Raw genomic sequence first — 26,513 nt, 5'->3', positions numbered from 1 at the left:
CCTGGGAAATGTCAGTCCTGCAGGGCTGGTTGCCCTCTCAGATGCTGAAGGCCTGCTCTTCACATCTACTTTCAGTAACCTCTGCTGTCACCCTTTTCACTGCTCTCCATACAGTCCTCTGTCCTCTTACAGTAGCAATAATTAGTCATAATTCCTGACTTCCCCTTCTCCTGATCTGGCACTTCAAAAAGTGTCGTATGCTAAATGTGAGGGAATCAGAGTTTTCAGAAGTGTTTGTGGTGCCAGGCTAACTCTTCAGCTGCCCACCCCAAAGCTAAAACCCGCTCTTCCCTCCACCCCCCCCACCATCCACTGAGCCAGCCCTGAGGGCTTTACAAGTTCCCACCTGAAACTGCAGTGTCGACTAATGACACTCCACACCTCATTAGTGCTGCTATTATTGTGCTTAATGAAGTAAGGAATCGACGATGACTTTGAGCTTTTTTTTTACTATTATTATTATTATTTGTTAAAGATCTTTCTTCACGGCAACAACCTGAACAGCCTTCACCAGCTAATACACCCTGAATGCCTGCCCTCTGAATTCGGGGGGACTCTTCCTCCCTACGACATGGGCACGTGGGCTCGAACGCTGCTTGGTCCCGACTACAGCGACGAAAACGAGTACACCCACACCTCCTACAATGCCATGCACGTGAAGCACGCGTCCTCCAACCTGGAGCGGGAGGCCTCGCCCAAACCCATGAAAAGGTATAGTACTGCCTTTGAAATCACCTCCTCTTTGGCTCTCTGAACAGGTCTGGCATAAATCTCACAGAAAGGGCTCATCTGCCTCAAAGAGAAGGTGTAACTTGGCAAACGCTGATGGTAAGGAGCACTTCACCCTGGACTGTGCTCATGGCGTGGTGGGAGAAAGGAAGCCTCTCGGTGGAACCGTAATTACTTGTCTGATTACTGAGTATGAAAATGAGGGGAAATTAATGAGCCCCTGCACAGAGCACCACAGAAAGTATATCAGAGCGAGATGCTGTTCTGTACGGTGCAGTGCAACCAGCAGCACTGCTTCAGTGCTGGTCCCTATTACTTGCCTCTGCTGTGCTGCTGCTGACCCGGTTGTTATCGATAAGGGATTTACCTCCTTAGAAATGTGGCTGTTGTACGATAAACACCACTGCCCTCTAAAGGGGAAAGGGGTTGGTGTTCTCCCTCTGATTCTGCTCCCGCTGGCTTCTTCAAGCCCTGCAAAGGCAGCTGCAGAGCTGTTCTTTTAAGAGCTCTGATTTTAGTTGGAGTGATTGTGCATTTAGCTCTGAATGCTCAAAATAACACCTCTGGAGAGTATCACCCTCAGCAATTTGGACTGATTCCGGGGATGCAGTCAGCAAGTTGGATACCTGGCGCAGGGTTGTGGGTGGTATGGCTTAGCCAACACCAGCTGCAGCGAGTGGTGGCCAGGTCGGCTCCCCTGTGTGAGTGTAACATCTGCGCTCGCCTCACCCTTGGCATCCCACTCCGTGAAACTGCTTTCCATGGAGATCGCAGTGATGCCTTCCTCGCTGCTGCCACTTGATGAGTGCAGTGCTCACAGGCACGGCATCACTCTCTCTGACAGGGAGCGGCCATCATTTTGTCACAGCAAAATCAAAGCTGACAACACAGACAAGCCATAATGTCATGCAATTAATTTTAAAAGTCTTTCATCTTCAGAGGAAAAAGAAATGCATTCTTGATTCACAGCTCCTTCCCAGGTCAGAGGGATGCCACACAGCTGTGCCTGCAAAGTGAGGCCTCGTGCAGGAAACACAAACACGACCGACATCAAGGGCTCACAGGGCCGCAAGACTGAGGGGCTGTGAACTGCAGCCATTGCATTGTCAGTTGCACTGTCAGCAATTTTTACTACTGACTGGCAGCCAAGACTGGGAGCTGGGTTGAGTTTACAGACCCTGTCCCAGAGAGCTGATTTTAATTTATTTTTTTTTTTTAATATTGACAGTGAAACGGAATGATTTTAGAAAAATACTGACTCAATATTTCATTGCTATTAAAACACATATCAAGAGTATACATTTTAGGTAGCTTTATAGAAAGAAATCTGTAGGGTTTTTTAAGCTCCAAAGTGTTAAGAACTGCTCATAGGTAAATCTTTACTGAGGATTGGATCCTTGACTGCAAAGAAGGGAGGGTCTTATCATGCCCTTAGGGAAGAACCTTGGCTCGAAAATTAGTTCAGTGCCAAAAAACCCTGCCTTGAGGCAAAGCCTTCTTTTATAATCTGTTCACTAATACAAAAGTGCATTAATACAAATATGGGGAGTGGATGAATCTAATTTGTCATGTTGCCTCTGGGCAGACTAGATCTAACTTTTAGCCTAATTTTGTTACTCGGCGGTTAAGTCAACCATCTGATCTTGCACCCTGTGGTCATTACTTGCTGTTAGAGGTGAAAAGTTCATGGCTTCAACAGATTTTGCCCTCTGAGTATTTGCTTTGATTTTTCTTCTCCTGAAATTATGGTTTGGCCTAAGCATAGGTAAAAGCCTATGCTCAGAAAACGTGATTGTGTGCTTTATTAGATTTGTTAGACCAGATTTATATCTAAGGCATCTTAAAAGGTCTCCAGACTTCTACCAGCATTACCTCTCTTTATATATCTCCCCTCCTTGCCTCTTTAGGTTCATATATCTCTAAGACAATGAGAAATTCAGGCTATGGCTGAGATTTCTGGTTACTCCAGAGAGGTTTACACTAGACATAGGTGATCTCCTAACATTATTCTTCATCTTAAATATAATTCCCTCACAATTGTCCTATCACTTCTCCCCTTATTAAAGCAATTTTGTAGTTTCATTGAAAATCTCTCCTCTACTCCTCCACTCACAGCATACATTTTTAGGTAACATGTTAATTTTGTGTTTGTCTGGAGAAATGTTGGGTTTAACAAAAAAAAAAGGTCAAGGTCACTGACTTTTTCTTTAGCAAATTATATTCCTCTGAGAGGGGTAAATATATAAAACCTGAGCCTTCTTGGATTCCTGCAATTTAGAGATGAAAAGCCTTGCTGAACAATTATGGGTCCTCTCCTCTCTGACTTCCCAGGTATCGCTGCAGGTTTACCTGCCCAGTAATCCGCTGCAGGGGAGAGCAGTGCTTATGGGAGGTGGATTTGCCCAAAAGTCTGGAGCTACGGTGGTTGTTCCCCTCTATGGCACTGTCCTGCTGCAATACGTGGTGCAGAGTTGCAGATCCTCTTGACTCTGTGACCACCTGATGCAAAGCCACGCAAGCACATCCTTGCTCGAGCTGCCACTGGACCAGTGCTGTATGAAAGCATTCTTAATCTTTGAGCTCAGGGCTGCTACAGTAACTGTCTTGCACTGTGACCACAGAGAAATGCTCCTGTGGAGTGAAGTGCTGCCATCCTCTACAACTAGAGATTGTTGTCACCCTGGGCACAACCTGCTCCAAATATAGTGTCCAGAAATTTTAGTAGCAGGGATCAGAGAAATCAAGTTATGATTTATAGATCTTGAACAAAAGGGACAGGGAATGGAACTGTTGTAGCCGCTTCATCTACGTTAGCAAATGAGGAGGAGAAAGAGGGCATTTTCAAGATGCCTGAGACCAAACTGAAGGCAGAAAATTGAAATAAATCTCAAAATGCAGACCAGAAAAACACCGCACCAAGCAGCAGTGGGAAGGGCTGAAGCTGGAGCAGGTACATGCCTGTATGCTGGGTTCGGGAATGGCAGCACTGCTTTGGCTCCCATCATCAGGGCACCTCAGAGTTCACCTGAGAGTTGTGGGAGACTGAGGAGAGTGGAGGGCATACTTTTTCGGCCAGAAGCTATAGAAGACAGTGCTTTGTTCAGCCTCTCAGAGCCAAGGTTGAAATGGATTTGAAGGGAATAAAAACTGGGGAGACAGAATAGGTATTTGAGAAAAAGGACAACTCAGGCATGGTATCAAATAGCTATAAGTATACCTTGGCTGCAAATTGGAGTTGGTTTGCTAGTTATCAGAGGACTGAAACAGCATGCCAATATGACAATCTAATTGATACACAAGGGAAAGGTCTAATATGAACAGTCTAATGTGAAGTGGCTACAGGAGATTAGACTTGCCTATCAAAGTCTCATTAGGTTCCAATTTCTGGGACCAGAATGCTATCTTCTTCCCATAGCAGGGGTGGTTTTTCCCTGTGACTTGAACTTGCTCAAGATTTGTTCTCAAAAAGAGTCCTTGTTGATTTCAAAGAATGGAGGCATTGTAGATGGAGAAAAGATTGATAATCCTCTTAGAAAAGACCGCCACTGACTCCAGTCACTGATACAATCTTGAAAATTTTGAGATTTGACAAGTTTCTATAATATGGAAAATCTTTAATCAAAACCATTGCAATTTTTCCACCAGTGGCCACATGGAGCCCCACTGGGGCAAAATCAAAACAGTGGAAATTGCACTCCCATCTGCAGTGTTATCTCAGAACCCAAGTACTGTATGAACAGATGGGAAACAAAGCAAAACAGCTGATGACTCCACATAATGAGTCTTAATGGCCAGGGGGAGGGGGAGGAAGCAACAATAACAAAAATCCATTCAGAATATATGTTTATTAAGATTCAGCTCAGTGAAGTCTGAAATGGGCAAGGTAGTAAACATGCAAACCAACATTGATACAGTAATAGCAAAGTTTGTTTAATCCAAGAGCTTGGCCACATCCATTCAGCAGTCCTGGGAGCAGCAATGGCAACAGACCCTTCCCCTGTCTTGGGCCATCTCTTCTGAAGGGTCTGCATCCACACAAGGAGCCTGTCACTTATGATCTTTGAGATTTGAGAGCAGTGTAAATGGTGAGGCAGTTTGGAGTACACGGAAGAAAATCACCTCCCTTTCAGCTGTGGCTAAATATTCCGTGAGCCCTGATGGTCAGAAAGGGGCCTTGGGTTGCCTTAGTCAACAGGGAGCTCACACAAAAGCAAAGCATTTGCCTGAGGCGCTCACGCTGGCTTTTGTTGATGAGCTGTTGTTTTTAGGAACAGCTGGAGGTTTTATCTGGGTGTGCAGTTTAATGAATAGCTATGGTGGGTGGCTAAGTCTAGCAGTTAAAGAGTCAGGGACTGCTCTCCACATATCACTGTGCCAATAGGGCATAGTTTTTTGGCCAGCCACAGTGGGAGAAGCGTGCCTGTAGTTATTTGAGTACCTAACCGCAGTGGGTGAGCATCCCTAGTTGGAGGGATGGATTCAGTGACTGGGGAAGATGTGAAAGAACTCAGTTCTTTGAAGAGTTTCCTTTTTCCCCCCATGTCACCCTTGCTCTTACGCTCAAGTCCAGCAGCAAAAAGTAAATTGCAGCAGCATGTTACCTCCCTGTCTCTTGCTTCTGCAGCTGCATCTGGGTCACTTCTTGATGTCTGAACTGGGTCTTCAGTCCAAGAGACAAAGAGTGTTCTCTGCCTTTGCTTGTTCCCTGTGCAGGCACCGAGCACAGCCTGCAAACTGAATGTTCTTTCTCTGCCCTCCCATGCATCAAAAAAGTGCTTGCTTTTAGCTTGCTGCTGGTGCAAACAGACCTGAAAACCTACTGAAATTTAAAATTGCCCTGCAGAGAAAGGAAATTTTACCTAACAACTACATATTTTTTCTGGCCAAACAATCTGTACTACCTAATGAAATTTATTAAACAAAGTTTAAATAAAGTTAACTTTAATAAAATTTGAGGTTAAAAATTATTCTTGGGATAACAGGGGTTGCAAAAACATTGCTATCACTGAGTCAACCTTACTAGAGATTCAGCAGATTCAGAGTTAGGGTAAAACTTTTAAAGCAGAGCCAAACACACTAGTTGTGAAAATGTACAATCTGTGCATCAAGATACCATTACATTTTTCTGCTGTGAAGTAGAAACTTATAGAATTATAGAACCATTCACGTTGGAAAAGATCTTTAAGATCATCAAGTCCAACTATTAACCCAGCACTGCCAAGTCCACCACTAAACCCTGTCCCCACATTTACGTGTTTTTTAAATACCTTCAGGGATGGTATCTTCACCATTTCCCTAGGCAGCATGTTCCAACACTTGCCAACACCTCCAGTGAAGAAATTTTTCCTAATATCTAATCTGAATGTCCCCTGGTACATCTGAGGCCGTTTTCTAAAGGACTTGCACATCTAAAGATTCAATGACCTTCCTAGAGGCTTATGAAAAGCCCCTATATTAGGCATTTTGAAAATGCAGCAAAAAAGCCTGTTAGAATGCATTGCATTGCATTCTAACTCAGTGCTGTTGAGTTAGAGCATGAGGATTTTTATGTCCTGGATTAGAGTGAAAGGATTTTAAAGTACAGATTAGGGTTTGGCATTATTGCCTCCTGATGTGTGCATTTTCAAAAGCCCTGCTATTCAAATGAACTTGCTGCTGAAACTAATTGTTGTTTCTCAGAAACAAGATCCTGCTCCCAGAAGGAAGGGTATTACAAGTGGTACACACTAATGCCGACTGGAACAGTTTTAGATCCAAAAGGGGCCATTCATGGGGGTAACTTATGTAAGGTTTTTATTTATTCAGACTGGTTCCTCCATATGCCCAGCTGGGCTGTGCAGGGCAGACCTTTCTAGTTGTTATCCTTAGTGTGACCTTAATGTTCCTTCACCATATGTTTCTGCTTTTATGGGTCATGTTTTATGCCGGTTCACAGTCAGAACCAATTTACTGCAGAAGTAGTAAAATACCAGCAAATAAAAATCAGTATGAAAATGTGTGAAAACTTCCCACTGCCCATGGATGGCACCTGGGTTGCTCTGCTTGTAGCTGGGGTGCATTTCTACATGTTTTGGAGGAAAAGAAAGAAACTCCTTGTGATAAAATAGCTCTGTAATATGCAAAACCTATGGTGAAAGGCTTACATTTGTTATTTTATTACAAATTATTTCATGCAATGGAGAATTTCTAAATACTTCTGCAGAAATGCTTCCCCCATGCTGAGATGCTGAATGAGACTCATCTTGATAGTGAAGCAGGTGTCCCAGGGACATGCTTATCATGTAATGTATACACTGTCTAATAATATAGATTATTAGCTGTTGAACAGTTTTATAGCTTTTGACCAGAATTCTGCTAATACATTGGAGGGAAATGGAAAGGAATTGGTGGATCTGGCACATTATCAGGTCCTAGGGAGGCTGCAGGAGAGATTGTTCAGAACACCCTCTGGAATAAGCAGGAGAAAAGACAAGGAGATCCAAGCTGCAAAGCCACAGCTGAATCAAGGACAGGAGGAATGGGTAGCTTGGTGCTGGGGATGCTTTGGGACAAGGCAGGAAATCAGTTGCTCTCTGGGGGCATTGGCAGCATGGGTTTCATCTGTTTACAGCACTCAATTCCCAGTGCATGGGTGCACAAAAGCAGGCTGGAGGTGGGAATGGCAGAACCAGTGGTGTTCAGTCTGCCTAAAATATTGCATTGTAAATTATGTCTTCACCTGGCTATAAATTTGCCAAAAGTTTAGTAGTTTAGATTAGAAACATGACACTTAATAAAACAAATGGTTTTACACTGCTTATGTGTTTTGCTGTCCTGTGAAAAATCCACCTACATCTGGCTGAATTACAAGCCTTTGAAAGGGTAATTCACACATGCCCTGTAGAAACATATTTAATTTTAGCATTTAATGGCCCCGAGGATTGCCTCATGCTTTAGCTTGGCCTCCCAACATAAATAAACTTGTTCAGCTTGGGTTGACGGTTCATGCCTGCAATGTACATCTCCTGCCTAGGCCATGGCAGAGGGATTTTGCAATTACAACTTTTACTTGTGATCACTATTGTCCCTACATTAGGCCATTCTATAGCAAGACAGGGAGTCAGGGTTTGGAAGACTGACACCCCTTGCGCTCGGGGCTGCATCCTCTCTGCTCTTGGCAGAATTGGAGAGATGAGGATTTAGCAGTGAGCCCATCTGGGATACTGGGAACTTGGGTCACTAGGATGGAAGCCACAAGGCAGACTGAAAGATGAGGCAGGCATAATGGACTGGAAGCAGCTGGGCTAGGATGCACACTTGGTGGGCAAGCATTTGCTTGCTGATGGAGACCAGGAATGATCCTTTGGTTCAGGCTGTCGGGTGCAACACTGGAGAAGCAGATCCTGCTCTCACTGTCCCTCTGAGCCCCTGTGTCAGCCTGGCAAGTAGCTTAAACCAAACTTCACACAGATGGTGAGATTGCACATTGCTTATTTTCAACCTGCCAAGCTATAGACTTTGGGGTCTAATTTCCAGAAATACCCAGCATGTGCTTTGAACATGCATGCTGCCATTTAATGCTGAAGACTCCACAAAATCAGACGTTCAGCACTGGGAAATGGACATCCCATATTAGAGAAATACTTGTACCCTAATCTCATTGCACTTCAGCTCTCCACGAGGAAAATGAAAATTAAAAGAAAACCAACTCTCACAGTCATGCTATGGCAGTAAATGAATTAGCATTTAAGAGGCACACATGTGCTGCATTGATGAATTCCACAGAAAAGCTCAGGATGGAATTAACAAAGGCTATCTTCAGAGCAGGCTTGGACTAATGTGCAGCAAATGTGTCACAGAGCAACACGCTGAACCGCTACAAGAAAGCAAAATAAACAGCCACTTACCAGCACAGCACTGTGTGCACTGAGCACTGAGGGAGGAAAGAGCTCTCTGAGAAAGAACAGTGTGTGCCCCTCGGGCCAGGGAGTAATGCAGGGGTCACAACACACACCTGTCCAAGTGACTGCTGCTCCCACAGCCTACATCTTGGCTTTTCACACGGTGATGGTGCTTGACTTTCCAGCCTAAATAGTACATCTACAGGGTTGCTTTCATGCTATAGTGCTGTTCTGGTTAAGGACAGGAAACTTCAGAAGTATGATGGGGAAGTAGGAAGACTGATACCCTCTACTCTCAGGGCTCCATCTGCCCTGTTATTGCCACACAGCAGTGAAGAGACTATGATTCAGTGGCAAATCTGGCTGAGATTTTTGGAACTGGAATCGCTGTAATGTGAGCAAAAAAGGCAGGCTGAGAGATGAGGCAGGAGTAAAGGACTCGAGTGTCTGAGCAAGGGGACTGGAAGCTGTTGGGCTAAAAAGAGCACTTGGTGAGCAAGGAAATGGTTATCATCAGGAAAAGCATGAGTGGTGATGACAAGTGCATGTGTGTGTGTTCATGAATATTCATAAATTTCGAGAAGAAATTTTTCCTTTACCTGGCCCAAAATTTGTTTTTTAGATATCAAATTCTACATATTTTATAGTAGCTCTGCTGAATCTGCTGTACATTGGTCTTTGTAGCTGCAGTGTTGTCTTTATTTGGTCCCATTAGTAGGCTTACCTTTTGATAGGTGACATACTGGACTCCAGGGAATTAAGGGTCTTCCAGGAACTCCTGTCTCAAGCAGGTTCTCCTATTCCTTCTATGTGACAAAAAGCATGTGGAAGACACAGCCTATAGCAGAGAAAGGAAATGAAGAGGCCAAGTTCCCATCCATGCCTTTCTCCTGCCCTGGACTTGGGAATGTGACCTAGGCAAAATCTTGACATGGAAGCTCAGAGCACTTAGAAGCAGGAGATACAGGGCAAGTCCACACTGATGAAAGAAGAATGAGATGTGCATCCTAATTCCCAGGTTGGTGGCACAGAGCAATTCCTGTCTGTATTACCCAGGGATAGCCTGTGCCAGAGGAGTCTGGCTGCATTTGCCCTGCATAGTGCCTAGCTCTTGCTCCCCTCTGGGTCTCAGTGGCCTGAAGATATGAGACTGTATGTGCTATGTCACATACTTTACCATTTCTGTTGTTTTAATGATTCAGGCTGTCTGCAGTAAGCTGAGAGCAGTAAGCCCACTAGAGAACTGTTTTTACAGCAAGTGCCAAAGGGTATGCACTGCACCCCAGGGGTGTGCTGTGGGATAAGGGACAGGTCATGACTGGGTGCTCAGCTGGCCAGGCCATGGTTAGAGCCAAATGTGGTGCAGTGTCATCCCTACCCCTCTCTGGTGCACACCCTGCAGTGAGCTGTGCAGTGGAGACAAGCAGCTGTGGCCAGATGTCGGGAAAGGAATGGAGAGCGCTGGTGGGCATAGGTAGGACGAGGGGTCTGGTGCTGGGCTTCACTCTGCAGCAGTCACCTCTTTAGCAGTGCAGGTGCACTTACAGAGACTTCTTCCCATGTGCAGTCAGTTAGGCACAGATCTGAGCCAGGGTGCCAAAGCACTACTCAGAGATCTTTCCCTAGGGTGTGCTCACCATCAGGGAGAAAGGTGGTCACTGCTGCCACAGTGGTCACAAAGCCAGCTTTCATTTGGGAAGTGCAGCAGCTTGCCACTACTGTCCTGGTGGCTAAGCCCTGGGCTGGCAGTAAGATTATGCCAGAGTTTTCATGCTGCTTTTCTCCCTGACTCACAGTGCCAGTGGATCACTTCACAGCCCAGCTGTGCCCCTAGACATGAGTGCTGCTGCATCTCTTTGCAGTGCTGTGGTTGGTGTACCAAAGCTGCCACTCCAGGCAGGTCTCTGCAGCACAGCACTCTGCTGTCTTCATGCAGAGTTGTGAGCCAGCACAAGGAGAAGCTGCAGACTTCACTGGCAAGAGGTTTGATCAGGGCTTATGAGCCTGGGCAGAGAGCCACGTACCATGGCTCCTGTGCTGGGGTTGTGCACTGCTAAGCAGGGCTTGTGGCATCTGCCCACACCACCTGGGGAGCATTTCATTTTTAAGTGCTTTCAATAACAAAAGAGAACCTTTCACCACAATTACTTCATACTTGTGACTTCACACTGCATTGTCTCTGTGATACCGGGGAGTAAGCCTTGTTTTTCCCACCTGATAAAGCCATACACTTAAGGTGTGTTGCAGAACACACTCTGAGGTGCTGCACCACCATCTGCAGTCTGATGGGAAGGGAGGAGGGCAGAGAAAGAAATGCCTCTCAGACCTTGTCGATACAAACATTCATGGGTGTGATTTTAAAAAAGTACTTATTATGTTCCGTAAAGGGAATGAATAACTGGGAGATGAAAAGCACTGAGATGCTGGTGAAATGTGAATGGAAGTTGAGGGAAATGAGCAGATGGGAGGTGAGAGGTAGAAAATAGTCACACTGTGATCTGCAGTGTGTCACTCTGAGAGCCTGAAGCCTCCTGCACTTAAGGGAAAAAACATGCCACTCTCCTTTTTCCACCACAGACACCCTGAAAGGAAGGCCAGCACAAACACATCTTCACTCCTGTGGGCTGCAGCACAAGAGCATTGCTGTGGTGAAAAGCTTAAAATGGGGGATCAGAGAATTGGAAGATGTCTATTCAAACAAACATGCCATGATATTCTGGCAGTTGCTGTTAGCTCAGTGCAGGATTTTGGTACTGTACTTTTTATGGGAAACAAAACTGATACCCAACAGACATCAACTCTTGTGAGCTGAATGACAGCAGCTATACTCTGACAAGACCCTCCTGAAACCAGTGCAGCTAGAAAGCCTGCATGCAGTCTTCTTACATGGTTTTTGACCTAAACTGGAGATAGCTGCATTAAAGTGACCACACACATAAAGCCATCTGTTCTCTTAGATATTGATGTACATACCTATGCAGTGCTGTCATTTGAAATATATGGCTGGCCTGCTGGAGAAACAGCTGGGTACTGTTGATTTTCCAGATTTCCAAATATTCTTGCTGAACAGTATAACAACCATGGGGGGGTTGATTGACGCTTTAAATGGACCACACTCAAATGCTACCTAGGGTTCAGAAGTGAGACTTAGAATTCATTTCTCTTTACATTTTCACTTTGCTCTCCTAAGCAAGGTTACCTAGCCTTGGAATCTGGGGTAGTAAAGTCTATGGGCATTGACTTGTCTTTAATTGCTTCAGATTTAGCTCCCAGTCCACTGTGATCACGTACTTCTACAGGAGCTAAGTCTCCTGTGTGGATCATGTTAAAGAAAGTCAAGCACAGTGTCTTCCAGTTTAGGGCAGAGACCCTATCCGTGTGATACAAACAATTGCTTACTTTTGTTAAAATTTAAAAGTCAACCAGATCCTCCACAAACAAGCCTCTTTCAAACTGGTCACTGAGGATTTTTAGCTGAAAAAGGAGGAAAACCAGAAGTCTTTGAATTCAATTATGCTCATTTATAATTCCAAAGTTGTGGCTCATACAGGACAAGTGCCACATTTCTGGTGAGTACTGAAGGTAATGTAGTGAAGATGAATATTGAAGGTGTGAGGCAGTCCAGACCATGATATGTAGGAAACATTGCCTCATGAGTCATGAAACCTGTTCTTTCTGGTGTTAACAGATGAGAACTCATCAGAACAGGGACTTGAATGTAGGTAACTTGTGAATCATCTGTGTAGACCATATGCTTAGAATAGGTCAGATGAATAGCACCCTGAGAATGTTTATTTCTCTCTGTCATTTATCACACGGTGACCATAGATGTCCGATGGTAAGACAAATCAAAACACAAGTGACTAAAATGTATTGATAGGAGGAGTTGGCCAATGTAATTTGCGAAATCCTCTGAAGAAAATGTTAATGCAGCTAAAACAGATAGTATTTTTAAAATAAAAACTACTCTTAGCCCTATGTTCAGTACTAGTCAGCACACAACCCCCCTTAAATAGTGTGTAAACTTGCTCATACCCAGAATGTGACTGCTTTCCATGGACTGAATACGTCTGCTAGATCCACAAAACCAAAATGAAACCAACATTTCAGGGTGTGTCTTCCAAATAGTATTTGTCTTATACTAATTTCTACAGCCACAAAATACTGCAGATAAAGTGCCCTGAGCTGGAGGACCATGACTGTGAGAATGATCAACTCCCAGTTGACCCTGAAATTGTGTGGGATCTGCTGCCCCAGCTGGATCCCTACAAATTTATGGGACCTGATGGAATTCATCCCAGAATCCTCTTAGATCTAGCTGACGTCCTTGCAAAACCTCTCTCAAAGATGAGGGGCAGGCACTGATCTCTTCACTCTCATGACTAGTGACAGGACTCAAGGAAATGGGTTGAAGCTGAGTTAGGGCAGGTTTATGTTGGATATCAGGAAAAAGTTCTTTACCCAGTGTGTCTGAGTACTAAAACAGGCTCTCCAGTGAAGTGGTCACAGCACCAAGCCTGTCTGAGTTCAAGAAGCATTTGGACAATACTTTCAGGCACATGATGTGATTCTTGGGGTGTTCTGCATAGGGCCAGGAGTTGGACTTGATGAATCTGATGGGTCTCTTCCAATTCAGAATATTTTATCATTCTACAGTTACTGTCAGTTGAAAATGCTTTCTGCAACAGTCAGCTGTTACAAGTCTTCTTTTCTCTGTCATTAAATAAAGTATAGTTATAAAATGCATATTCCAGGATGTTCTAGGCCAGTAAAACATATATCTTGTACTAAGTTATTACATTGGATTTTGAACTGCATTGATGTATATTGCCAAAATGCTTTTTCAAGCATCTACATTTTTAATATTTACCACAAATTAGGAATATGAAATGAGTATTCTTAAATCCTGTTTAGAATTGACTTATTTTCTGCTTTTCTACAGGACAAGTGCCACATTTCTGGTGAGTACTGAAGGTAATGTAGTGAAGATGAATATTGAAGGTGTGAGGCAGTCCAGACCATGATATGTAGGAAACATTGCCTCATGAGTCATGAAACCTGTTCTTTCTGGTGTTAACAGATGAGAACTCATCAGAACAGGGACTTGAATGTAGGTAACTTGTGAATCATCTGTGTAGACCATATGCTTAGAATAGGTCAGATGAATAGCACCCTGAGAATGTTTATTTCTCTCTGTCATTTATCACACGGTGACCATAGATGTCCGATGGTAAGACAAATCAAAACACAAGTGACTAAAATGTATTGATAGGAGGAGTTGGCCAATGTAATTTGCGAAATCCTCTGAAGAAAATGTTAATGCAGCTAAAACAGATAGCAGTATTTTTAAAATAAAAACTAGTCTTAGTCCTACGTTCAGTACTAGTCAGCACACAACTCCCCTTAAATAGTGTGTAAACTTGCACATACCCAGAATGTGACTGCTTTCCATGGACTGAATACGTCTGCTAGATCCACAAAACCAAAATGAAACCAACATTTCAGGGCGTGTCTTCCAAATAGTATTTGTCTTATACTAATTTCTACAGCCACAAAATACTGCAGATAAAGTGCCCTGAGCTGGAGGACCATGACTGTGAGAATGATCAACTCCCAGTTGACCCTGAAACTGTGTGGGATCTGCTGCCCCAGCTGGATCCCTACAAATTTATGGGACCTGATGGAATTCATCCTGGAATCCTCATAGAGCTAGCTGATGTCCTTGCAAAACCTCTCTCAAAGATGAGGGGCAGGCACTGATCTCTTCACTCTCATGACCAGTGACAGGACTCAAGGAAATGGCTTGAAGCTGAGTCAAGGCAGGTTTATGTTGGATATCAGGAAAAAGTTCTTTACCCAGTGTGTCTGAGTACTAAAACAGGCTCTCCAGTGAAGTGGTCACAGCACCAAGCCTGTCTGAGTTCAAGAAGCATTTGGACAATACTTTCAGGCACATGATGTGATTCTTGGGGTGTTCTGCATAGGGCCAGGAGTTGGACTTGATGAATCTGATGGGTCTCTTCCAATTCAGAATATTTTATCATTCTACAGTTACTGTCAGTTGAAAATGCTTTCTGCAACAGTCAGCTGTTACAAGTCTTCTTTTCTCTGTCATTAAATAAAGTATAGTTATAAAATGCATATTCCAGGATGTCCTAGGCCAGTAAAACATATATCTTGTACTAAGTTATTACATTGGATTTTGAACTGCATTGATGTATATTGCCAAAATGCTTTTTCAAGCATCTACATTTTTAATATTTACCACAAATTAGGAATATGAAACGAGTATTCTTAAATCCTGTTTAGAATTGACTTATTTTCTGCTTTTCTACATAAAAATTAAGTTAAAAGCAAAAGTGAAAGAAATTTTCAGCAAAAAACTCACCACTGATGTATTTGGAAAATGGAAATCCAAACACAAGTCCTTTTCTTGTGGTGTCTCAGAAAATAGCAATGATTGTTCAAACCATGACTGTGCCCTTAAGATAGATGTGAAAATTGCTTATTTTAGGATATGAGGCTAAGCAGCTTTTAGCAGAAATGGAAAAGAAATTGTTGCTGCACATTTCAGCAGATACTAAATCTCAATTGGATCCCTCTTCACGTTATTCAGAAAGGCTGGGCATAGCGTTTGCATCAACTGACATTTTGAATTTGGAGGTCATGTGGGTTGTATCTACTTGATGCTCTGGCTGTTTTGTCTCTCTGTGAAAAGGAATAGCATAGGACCTGCACACAGAGCTTGGGATTACATTGTTCCCAAGGTGGTGTGAATCTGAGTACCAGTATGGAGGAGAAACTGGTATCTTGGTGTTCTAGATGCAAGAATTTTTGTGTATGTAATGACATGAAAGCTGGGGTGATGAGCTGTGATCACAAAAGGCAAAATTGTGAGATTATTCACAGTTGACTTATAGCAGAAACTTTCTGCTGTGTGCTTGCAAATGCTGCAAAGGATATGCAGCTTTTTACATCCATTGAAGGGAAGTGGATCAGAGAGAAAAAAATACATTGGTGACAAGTATTAACCAGTACTATTTAGTAATAATTTAATCTGGTAGTCCCGTAAAGAAAGTAAAAACCTGCTTATGTTGTGATTTGAATCCATTCTGTATCAGTTTCGAAGCCATTTGATTAGTTTTTACTGCCACATACTAGAAATACGTAAATTGCCATTTTGCATAATGTCCCAAAGCAGTCGCTTTTCTACATTAAAATGCAATCATAAACATTATGCATGTCACATATCTGTAAAAAATATGCAGAGAAAACATTTGGGCAGACAAAATTTTCTTTGAAAATGTTGGCATAAAATCTTTCCATTGAGCAACCAGTTTTTATTATCTTTCTTTGGAGATTTTTTTTTTAATGAAAAATTTTTATTATGCTTTAATGAAAGCTCCAGGCATAAGTATAATTATCATACAAGTTATTCACAGTCATGGTATTCAATCCTGATCAAGTGCTGCAGTACCAAAGGATGCAATTTATTAAGGATTCTTATCAAAAGAGAGGTGACATCTAATCTCGTGAAATAGCTAAAGCTTAAATGAACAACTGGGAACCACAAACACATCATGTAGGGAGTGAGAGCTACCCCTAATTATAAAAAGCTATCCATGAGAGAACTGGCTCCTTAAAATGATACTGTGCACTATGCAAATGGCTGGGCTTGATGACTCTACCCTCACTTTTGAAAAAAAAAAAAAATTCCTTTTTAAAAGTTCCTGAATCACACAGTGATTTTGTTCTAAAGCTCATTGTCCATTCCAAACTTGCTAGGAGACAACTTCCAGCCCAAAGCAGAGAAAATGGAGGATAACAAATCTCTGTAACAATAATCTCATCAGATCCTCCTTTAAAAGGCAAGCAAACATTGGAGCACACAGACCTCAGAAAATGAAAGTCCTGAATTTTTCCACCATTTTAAGCCCATTCAGCTTTTGTTACTGCAAGAAATCATGATGTTCTACTTTCTCTAGTGTTTACTCATTTTTTTTACATGTTGGGGTATTTTTGTCCACTAATAACAAAGGTTCAGTTATGCTTTCCACTTTGAAGACAGAAATGAGCTTAAAACAGACTAGCCCTGATTCTCCTGGTTCTCCTTCAAGGGTGTAGACAGGGTGAAAAACTGCAGGACTGGGCACACCAGAAGCTCCCTCATAGTCATATTAACTCTGGCTTCTTTATTGGTCTTGCTTAACTCATGGTAGCCCTGCCCCTTAAACCCCTACATCATGTGATTTGTCTACTTGAACTTCTTGAGATTTGTAACAAGCATGAGCTGAGACTCATGCCTGCAAGCACTTGTGCAAGTGACTGCTTTTCAGCAGTCAGCTTGCTTCATACAAGCAGTTTTTCCTAGGAAGACATTAAGCACCAACAGACCTCATGGTATCACGGGGTCAGGTCTTTAAGTTGGTGAGCACATTCAGCATTATGGACAGTAGGTAAGCATTAAATATTTTGAAAGCATTTGAGATCTCCAGTGAGTCACATCCCTGTTTGTATTTAAAGGAATGTTTCTCAAATTCCTTATGATTTCCACAGAAAATAATTAGGAAGCCATAAAGATGAAAATGGACTAAAGCAAAGAAAGATCGTAAAACCAGGGCGGTGAGTGCTTCTGCAGCAGTCCTTGCTAGCATCTGTGTCTTCTTGCTTTCAGGTCCCAGTCTGTGGTGGAAGCTGGCACGCTGAAACACGAAGACCCAGGAGAAAGTGAGAACACCCAACCACTGCTGGCTCTGGACTGAGGTCCCACATGCCCAACAGACACAGATCCATGAACAGACTTCCACCGTACCAGAAACCCACAGAGCACACCACACACAGACACACGCACGCACACACGTGTTTTGCTTGATGGCGAGTCCTTCATGTTTCCTGACCAAGTAACAACTGTCACCAGCCATCCGTCCGTGCAGCCAACGCTGAACAAAAACTGAGAAATTTCTATTGACACAGGAATCTGTCCACATACAAAGAATTTCTTTTTTTTTTTTTTTTTTTTTTGACTTATGACATTAAAATATTGGAAATTACAGAAACGCATTCTCTGTTTAAACAAACCAGGGTATGTCAGTAGTGTTCCTGAAGACTTCATCAGGGATGCTTATTTTATAGAAGCTAAGGTTGAGTTTTAAAGAAAAGCATCTCAAATTTAAACTTTGCACTGTAATCAGTAAGTGTAATCTGGGTCAGAGGGCAGAATCATCAGCATTCACAGAGTACTCCAGTTTTACAGAAGGATTTTGCATTGAAAAAAAGAAACAAAACAAAACAAAACAAAAAAAACCCAGTGCCAGCATAATGCCATTCAACATGGTACTTTGTGACTGCCTCATCCATGCTGCTTATACAGGGGGGTCACATTTCAGTATCTAGCAAAAATTGTTCTCAACTTTTGAAGCCCTCATAAAACCGTCAGCTAAAGTGGAATGAGTTGTGTGGGCAGCAGACACGCACAATTTGAAATGCAACTATTTAATTTTAATGATGTGTTTTTCCACAGGCAACTCAGGAGCCTATTAGATATGTGCGTGTGCATGTGTGTGCACGTGTGATACTGGGGGGGATGCAAGGGAGACCCATTGGACACATTCACCAGTGATTAATGGTTCAATCCAGATTGTTTCGTTCAGGTCACAACAACAAATGAAAGCTCTGCAGAGCCATTTACCCCCTTCCCTCCTGCAGTCAAGGAAAGGTGTAGCCAGAAGGGTATGCTGATTGCAGATACAGGCCATGGCTAAAATGGAAAAGGAAAACTAATGAATTTTTCAGTACAAGCTCCTGCTAGAATGAAATGCTGAAGAATAGAAGAACTGAAATGCCAAAGATCAGTTTGTTATTTCTGTTTGCTCTAGCTGCAAAGAGTACCATCCCTTCATTGAAATGGAAACCGGATTAAAGAAATAAAAGAAAAATCATTATCAAATTGCACGTTCAGTGACTTTATTTCCTAAAACAGTTACAACCACTGTACACACCTTTAGTCTTCAATTATATTGCCATATGTTGGCAATTTACTAGAACAAGTGGTTGGCAGCAACATATCAAAGGTAGCAGAGTAAACCATACAAACAAAATGAGATGATAGTGGGCACAAGGGTTTTTAACGTGCCCCTGGAACATTCACTGAATTCCTAACTGTTACACTGAAGTGACAATACAGTTCAAGTGGACATGGTCAGCTCTAACAGAAGGACTAACAAAATACTGCCTTTATCTACAACAACATTTTATGCCTGCACAGGGCAGTAAGGACATCCTGCCAGATCCTATCAACACACCTGGGGTTTACCCACTAGTATTTGTACAGAACAACCTCATTCAGACTAACCTCCTCCTGCAGCAACATGTTATTGATACAAAGCCTTCATGATAGAGAGTGAGTCTTCAAGGCAGTCAATGGTCCCAGCAAGGCAACACAGGCGCTAGAAAAAAAAGCAGAAGCTTGCAGCTTCCAGGAACATTAAACATATAAGATGATTGAGCCCATTTATCTTTGGGATTTCTTCCATTCCCACTCCCCTGACATTATCATCTTATAGGATGTCAAGTTGTGGTAGAAGGACGCAGCTCCCTTCCCTTGCCTGGGCTCATGGAGACTCAAAGGCATTTTGATTTGTCAAAAAGAACTTGCTTAAAGCAGAAAGCAAAAGCCCAAACAGACAGAAAACACAGACATTGCCTAGTATACTGCAGCATTAAGGAAGAAATACTTTGGTTTGTGATTTTTCTCTGTTAATACAGAGAGAAACACCTAATCTCTGTTACCCCCACTGCCACTGAATCTTTGTGATGACCTGTTACAATCACCATTCACTGAAGTGGGTCTTGTTCTGCCCAAAAGTGCAAATATCACTGAAATCTAACCCTTGAAGATCAAACCTTGCAAAGGATTAGAATTATTTCTTTTCTTTAACTGTGATATGAATAAATACATATGATGCCTTGTATATAACTGTATGAAGCCTGTATTTAACTGTAGGATCTTATAGAGACTGTGCAAAGAAGGTAATGACAGGCAGGATGGAACCCACCTCCTATCACCATGATGAGTACATATTGCCTTACAGACTACATTGCCCTTGTCTGCCATTTCCTTCTGTAAATAAACCCAACCGAAAAAAAATTAAATTGCAATGGATCTCCATTTAAAAAGCATTTCCATTCATTTCTTCCCTTGGCATTTCCAATGCTGAAAAGCTTTTTCAAGATAAAATACCAGCTGGTAAACAGGAGTACCTAAAATAATATACCAGTTGCTCACTGCATAATTTCTGTAGTCTGCTATATATATCTTCCCCATGTATATAGCTAATACAGTAAATGTACCTAACAAAACAACAAAACATGCTCCCAGCTTCCTGCCTTGTAGGCATGGAGTAGATTCACTTCAGTGTTGCAGGAGCTGTTCATAGTACACCTTGTCTTATTAAAGGCACTTAAGATTTTTAAGTGGCCAATGTATCACTACACAACCTAATGAACAGTGCTACTCCAGCACACCCACAGCTTGGGTACATTACTTTTATCTATATGCCAATTTTCTCAATTTGTCAATTGAAATAGGAAAAGATAAAGTATGAGCCTTCAAAGGAACAAAGAAACGATCTGAAGGATGGCATGGATTTTCATAAATAAAGCTCCAAAATTTTTACCACTCCTTTAGCATTTAATCTGAACTATAGAAACTAAAATGCAACATCAATAAAAATATTCCTAAACCACCAATTTTTGTTTCAAAAGTTTTTGTTTCTTTCTTTACAAACTGTCTTCATTTTAGAAAATTACAAAATAGTTTATAATTTATACTGCTTGATCACAAAGATATAAAATAGCGCCTCTGATTTAACAACTACCAGGAGATTTAAAAAACATTTTTACTCTTTTTATCCTCCCAAATAATGAGTACCTTTTTTCCACTTTTGCATAATTCTCCTAATGATCTCCAGAAGTATCTTTAAATTTTCTAAAGAGTGAAACTTACAAATATTTTTATTTTTCATTATTATTAACTGAGAACTGTTACTTTCTTGTACATGGTGTATAGTCTCAGGATTATTTTTGATATGGACAACACATTAAAACCTAATTATCTTAGCTGTCTAAAACTGACTCTTGATCAGAGAGGGTTTATCAGTTTACTATTCAAAAAGGAAATTAAAGTGCACACTTCCAGAAACTGGTTACACTCATTTATGGTGTAAGCACCATGTGTTATATGGCATTACAAAATTTAATTACCTAGTAAAATACAAAATCTGAAAAGCATTCAGTTTATGGGAATGCAAAGCTCTTATCTGTATTTTGCTTTAGCAAATGCAGCATTCAGTCACAATACTTAGGTAAAATGATGTAGTCTCTGCAGTAATAAACCACTGAGTATTACACAAATAAGATGACTGTTCAGTGTCCTTTGGACAACAAAGCCAAAGCTGTGGAGGTAAAGTAACCTCAATGTCTCTTTGCTTAGTGTTTGTCTCTCACAGCGCTCAGTAATGATGCCACTGCTCTGGACGAGCCCTGAGCATCCCATCACATCTGCCCTCACCCAGCTGTTGTTGCAGGTGAGTATGTCACAGCCTGACATAAACATCAACAGCACAATCCCTCGTCTCTCTCTCTCCTGTTAGTGTTCTTAGAAGTTAATAATGGAGGGTCCTGCACCCTCCATCTCCCATTAAACAGTACAGACCCAAAAGACCTGACAACTGCTTAAACACCCAGCAAGTTCTCTTTCTTGAAAATAGGCCTTTTTTCAATATGGTAAATTCTGTATGGCAAATACAGAGCATTGTGTAAACAGTACTGGGATCAGACTAATTCACCATTATGTCCTACGTTTCAAAATAGGGAAAACACCATTAGGTCAATTAGAGGATCATTTTAGCACTCTGTAGAATGCTGGCAGCAGAAGTTAATACAAGTTAATAACCCAAAGCTCTTTGTCTGCTCTACATTCTGTCAGGAAACTCAAGTTAGACCTTGTCCTTCTGCCCAAAGCACACAAAATTCTTCATATATTTTTTTTTCTGCTGAATGACCACTCAAGAGCAGCCAGGGAGGAGTCCCTGGAAAGAGGTGCCCCAAACCGTTGCTGATTAGAAAAAGGATATCACAACACAAGCTTTTGTAACGACAGGAGAAACAGCAGCTCACTGTATAATCCTAAGAACTGTCAAGTACTTTACAATCTGAGCCCACAAATGTCACATTTGCTCAATACTTTCCAAAATCACATTGTCAAAGTGAAGGTTGCCTGCTAACTAAGAGAACTATTTTGTTTTAGAAGAACAAAGCTTCACTAAGCAGCTGATTATGCAAGTTTCTATCTGCATTTCCAGGAAGGTAAAAGAAGGCCACACTTAGCAAAAATTAAATATGTTCATATATAGTGTTTTCCTTCTGCTGATAGCTAGAGATATACTTGTATATATAGTGGGTTTTTTTAAAAATAGTGGTTAATTAAAGAAGATTTGTTCATAATTAAGCTAGAAAAATACAATTACTCAGGTAAAAAAAGTACAAAACTCACATAATCCATTCACATTATCTACAGTGATAACATAGGGACATGTTCTAAGTCTAAAGCAGCTAACATTACAACTGCATACTGATTTTCAAAGTTGGTTGTGTGCATACATTTGCAAATATCTTACATGTTGTTTCCCAGATAAAAGCCTGGAAAGTATTTCCTAGATGTAGAATCATACATCTTATGCCTGAACATGGTCAAGCATATGACTGACTGACTGGTTATGTACACATAATATAGGCATGGCAAAACCATCTGCACATTCCTCAGTTTGAAAATCCAGACCTATTGCTTTTTGGCTGACAAGATTTGTATTTTCAAACTTGCAGCCAGAAAAACAATACACATCAGTGCTATATCAGTATGAAACAAAACACGGTTTCTTTTTTTTTTTAGTTTTTTCCTCTTTTCTTTTTTTTTTTTTTTTTAACCAAGTCCTCTCTGATTGTAGAATGTCATCCTTTCTTATCCCTAAAATACTTGTATACTTTGTATGCTGGATAAATTAATCCCATTTGCATACTCCAAAGGGTTAAAGCTCCTCCATGACACATATCAGAAGGAACCCCTTAAATAGCAGGAAGGGTGCGTCTCTGTTGTGCTGTTAACTCAGGGTGCCACACGTCCACAATGAATATCAGGCGATAATTTTCAGCATCCTGCCATACTTCATGTTCGAAAGAGTCATCAAAAATAAGAACTTTGCCTTCTTCCCAGGCTCTGCAACACAAAAAAAGAACATACTTTAGTGTAATATTTGAAGGGCCATGGAGCAGGCAAGCTGTATATCAGCTCTGAAGATGCTCTTGGACATAGGAGAAAGATTTCAGCAGTACAGATTGCACAGTCAAGATTTCACAATGTAATATAAAGAGATTGGAGTATCAGAGTTTTAATTGAAATAAACTACAGAAAGATTATTCGTATTACTGACAGATCTTTTCCCCTCTGCATAGTTATACCCACAAACACATTCAGACACTTATATGTTATTTATATACTTTTAATGAGTTAAGTTTATTAAGCAGGGAGTGGGTATAATACTGGTGTAATAATCCACTATTTTTCTTTTCTAATCAGATACATTAATGATGTACAGAAGTGATGGAAGCTGAGGGAATGACCAGTAATATAGTCATATGGTTCAAAAAGAAATTACATTAAATCAATTTGCTTTTTCTAAAAATCAGAACAATAGAATTAGACCCTCATCATGCTTAACATTTCTGGAATGTTAACAGTCTTGTGCCTTAAGTGCCTTAAGTCCATTCAAAGCACTAAGCCTAAAGATTTCTCTTGAGAAGAAGGCTGGAATGCCATAGGGTTGACTATACTGTTATACATGAACTGGAAGAATGAGATCCCATAACTCAAAGCCCTTCTGCTTGCCAAGTACTGGTTAGGCAGAACAGATCACTAAACAGATGTAAATACCCTGTATAAGTGTTCATTACAGCAGGGAAGAGCCAAATTCTAACAGTAGTGCTTTTCCAGTATAAGTACCTTTGTTTGGCACAAAAAGGGATACATGCAATTTACTCAGAGTGGCTTGGTTTTGAGCACCTCCACTGTTAGAAAAATTAACAGAGACTTTGTATAAGTGTGTTATTAATTGGTAGAAGAATTAATACTTCTGTTAATTTTATGAAGTGTGGAATTACAGAATAATGTAGGTTGGAAGAAACTTTGAAGGACATGTGGTCCAAGCATCGGCTCATAGCAAGGCTCATTGCAAAGTTAGATCCAACTTTGAGTTTAGATGAGATATTAAAAAATGCACTAGTGAAGAACCTGAGATATCTGCAACCACAGGCACTCCACCATCTCTTCCTTTGTTTCACCAATCTCACTGTGAAAACTTCCTTCTATCAAGATGAAATTTCCTTCACTGTCTGTAAATGTAGGTACTCTTTCCGGAAGATTTATAGTGAGGAGGCTAGAGCTTGTTTCGCTTAGGAACGCTTTCCTGCCTGGAAAGAAGCATCTTTCTCAAAGATGGTTGGATATTTTTTTTCTCCCTCATTCCAGAGGAAGCTTTCAAGCTGGCTCTCTGGGAAGAGCAGAGATAAACCCTCACAGATGTTATGGGTCTCCGTGTTCAGGGAAGGGTGGGGGGAGGCAGCGATGATAAAAGCCTAGGAAGAACGGAGAGGCGTGCCTTCCTCAGGCCCAGTGTTCAAGCATTGCTAGGAATTTTCCCTTGTAAGTCTAGCATTCCAAATCTGGAATAAATTTTTCTGAAATCCTTCCACTGCCTGGCATTTTGGGGGTAGCTGTTATCTTACTTCACACTGTCACTTGCATCCACAACCTCTCATTCTATAACTGCACCTCTCTGAAAAGATCCTGGCTCTGCCTTCTGCAAAGTCAGAAGACAGTAACTAGGCTCTTCTTTAGCCTTCTTGTTTTCAGACTCCAAACCAGTTCGTTGAGCTTCTCCAGTCTCCTAATCACCTTTTCATCCTCCACTGGAGTCTCTCTAGTTTATCAATGACTTTTTTTGTACTAAAGAGTCCCTACTGGACACAATACTCCAGAGGCAGTGTCTTGAGAAGAGAGGGGGAAAAGTTGCATTCCTCAGACTGCTTCCTACAAACTTACTAATACAGTCCAGTACACAGCTAGCCTTCTTCAAGCCAAAGGAAGTTTGTAAATCATGTTCGATTTGGCCCCTAGGACCCTTAAGCGCTTTCCTGCCAAGCTGCTTTTTCCATGCAGTCATCACCCAGCCAGTACAATAACAAGGTGTTGATCTCTAATCAGCTGCAGGGCTCTGTATTTGCCTTTGTTGAACTTCATCAAGTTTCAGCTGGCATGCTTCTTCAGCCTGCTGAGACCTGGATTCATAATTTTGAGGAAGTTTAACACCTGATTATAACCCTTCAGATGACACTGGATGAAAAACAGAGTTAACAATGGTCAAAGCTTTCCTTCCTAAAGCCACTCTACAATGAACACATAATCAAGTTTTTTAACAGAATTCCTTAGTAGCTGAAGGAGTTCAAGAGAATGGATGCCCTTAAAGGGAGTTAAGCACTATGAACAGTAAGAATGGTAAAGAAACAAAGGCCATGCCATCAAAGATGGAAATGCAGTGCTTAAGCTCATTCAGCTGTGTCCATTCACAGAGAAAACAACTTTCTTCTTTCAAAACCAGGGTGAAAAGTAGATTCATACTCCCTATTCGTTTCAGTATTTTTAATTCAACAAAAGCAAAAGCATTAAAATTTATTCAGTTGTGCTGCAATGTTCTGTAGAGAAATGGAAATTGAAATTGGATAAATTCAACTGAAATGATAATCTAAAAATAATTTAAACAAGAGTAGATAAACCAGAAAGCATAAGATAGTAAAAAAATTCACACTGACTTGCACACAGACGTCAGCCTCGAAGGTGCTAATAACCAGCCTTTTGCAGGTTTCAGCTATGATCATCATGTGGGGTTTTTTTGCTACCACATTACTTATCTAGTAACAAAAATGTTTTGTGTTATACAGACCCTGAGTTGCTGCTACTGCAATAAAGTTACATTATCCAAGTCAGTGGGAGTCAACCACTTGCAATGCTATAATGTAGTAAAAAAATTCAAGCAGACTTTGGGTTGTATTTTTGTTTTGCTTTGGCATTTTTTGTTTTGGTTTTTGGTTTTTTTTTATTTTTTGAGGGGTGTTTTTTCTGGTTTGTTTTTTTTTTGAGGGGGTTGGGGTGGTTTTTTTGGGAGGCTTTTTTTTGGGAGGTATTTGGTGGGGGTGTTTCGGGGAGGGATTGGGGGATTTGGTTTTGCTTTTGTTTGGGGCAACTGAATTTTGGTGTTTTTGTTGGGGGGAATAGTCGGGTTTTCGGTTGGTTTGGGTTTTTTTTGTTTGTTTGGGGTTTTTTATTATCAGTGTTTGCTGTTTTTTTTGGTTGCTGTTTGGTTGGTTTTTTTTGTTATTGGTTTTTGTTGTTGTTGTTTTTGATTTTTTTTCCTGATTTTATTTTGTTTGTTTCTGTTTTTTTTTAAAGTAAACCGAGCCTGAAAATGCCTGATCTAAATAGCCTGAAAGTGCAGCTCAGTTAAGGACAATAAAAACTCCAGGCACCCAGATTAAGTAGCTTCAGAGGTTAAAACCTAGGATCTATCATTTGCATCATAATGGCATGGTCTGTTTTGCACAACAAAGGAAAAGTCATAAAGTTGACAGAACTATTAGCCCCTTTTGAAAAGGCTACAAACCCCACCATTAGCATGCAAATAAATACTTTCTAGAGGCCTGACGGCGTGAGAAACACTTCACAGTGGTAACACAGGGATCATACTCTTCTGCTCTGGTGCTGAGCTACTTTGGGGTAGTTTCCCTATCACCTGCACA

The 26,513-nt window shown here is 41.3% G+C and overlaps 2 protein-coding genes across 2 annotated transcripts in view; one reads left to right on the top strand and one right to left on the bottom strand.

Moving 5' to 3' along the window:
• The window catches only part of CLVS1 (clavesin 1), a 101,658-nt gene extending 83,103 nt beyond the window's left edge, over nt 1–18,555 (top strand). Inside the window, exons 5-6 of the mRNA XM_050329053.1 lie at nt 476–711; nt 17,284–18,555. Of these exons, the coding sequence (XP_050185010.1) occupies nt 476–711; nt 17,284–17,371 (324 nt within the window). The 3' untranslated portion in view covers nt 17,372–18,555. The remainder of the gene's footprint in view (nt 1–475; nt 712–17,283) is intronic.
• Nucleotides 18,548–26,513, bottom strand: part of LOC126647092 (aspartyl/asparaginyl beta-hydroxylase-like) — a 724,697-nt gene continuing 716,731 nt past the window's right edge. Inside the window, exon 13 of the mRNA XM_050329005.1 lies at nt 18,548–22,881. Within this exon, the coding sequence (XP_050184962.1) occupies nt 22,731–22,881 (151 nt within the window). The 3' untranslated portion in view covers nt 18,548–22,730. The remainder of the gene's footprint in view (nt 22,882–26,513) is intronic.

This window comes from Myiozetetes cayanensis, unplaced genomic scaffold (assembly GCF_022539395.1).
Source record: "Myiozetetes cayanensis isolate MyiCay16 unplaced genomic scaffold, myiCay2020 scf1, whole genome shotgun sequence".
Classification (NCBI taxonomy): Eukaryota; Metazoa; Chordata; class Aves; order Passeriformes; family Tyrannidae; genus Myiozetetes; species Myiozetetes cayanensis.
The sequence above is the reverse complement of the archived record's forward strand: the minus strand, read 5'-3'. Positions and strand labels throughout refer to the sequence as shown.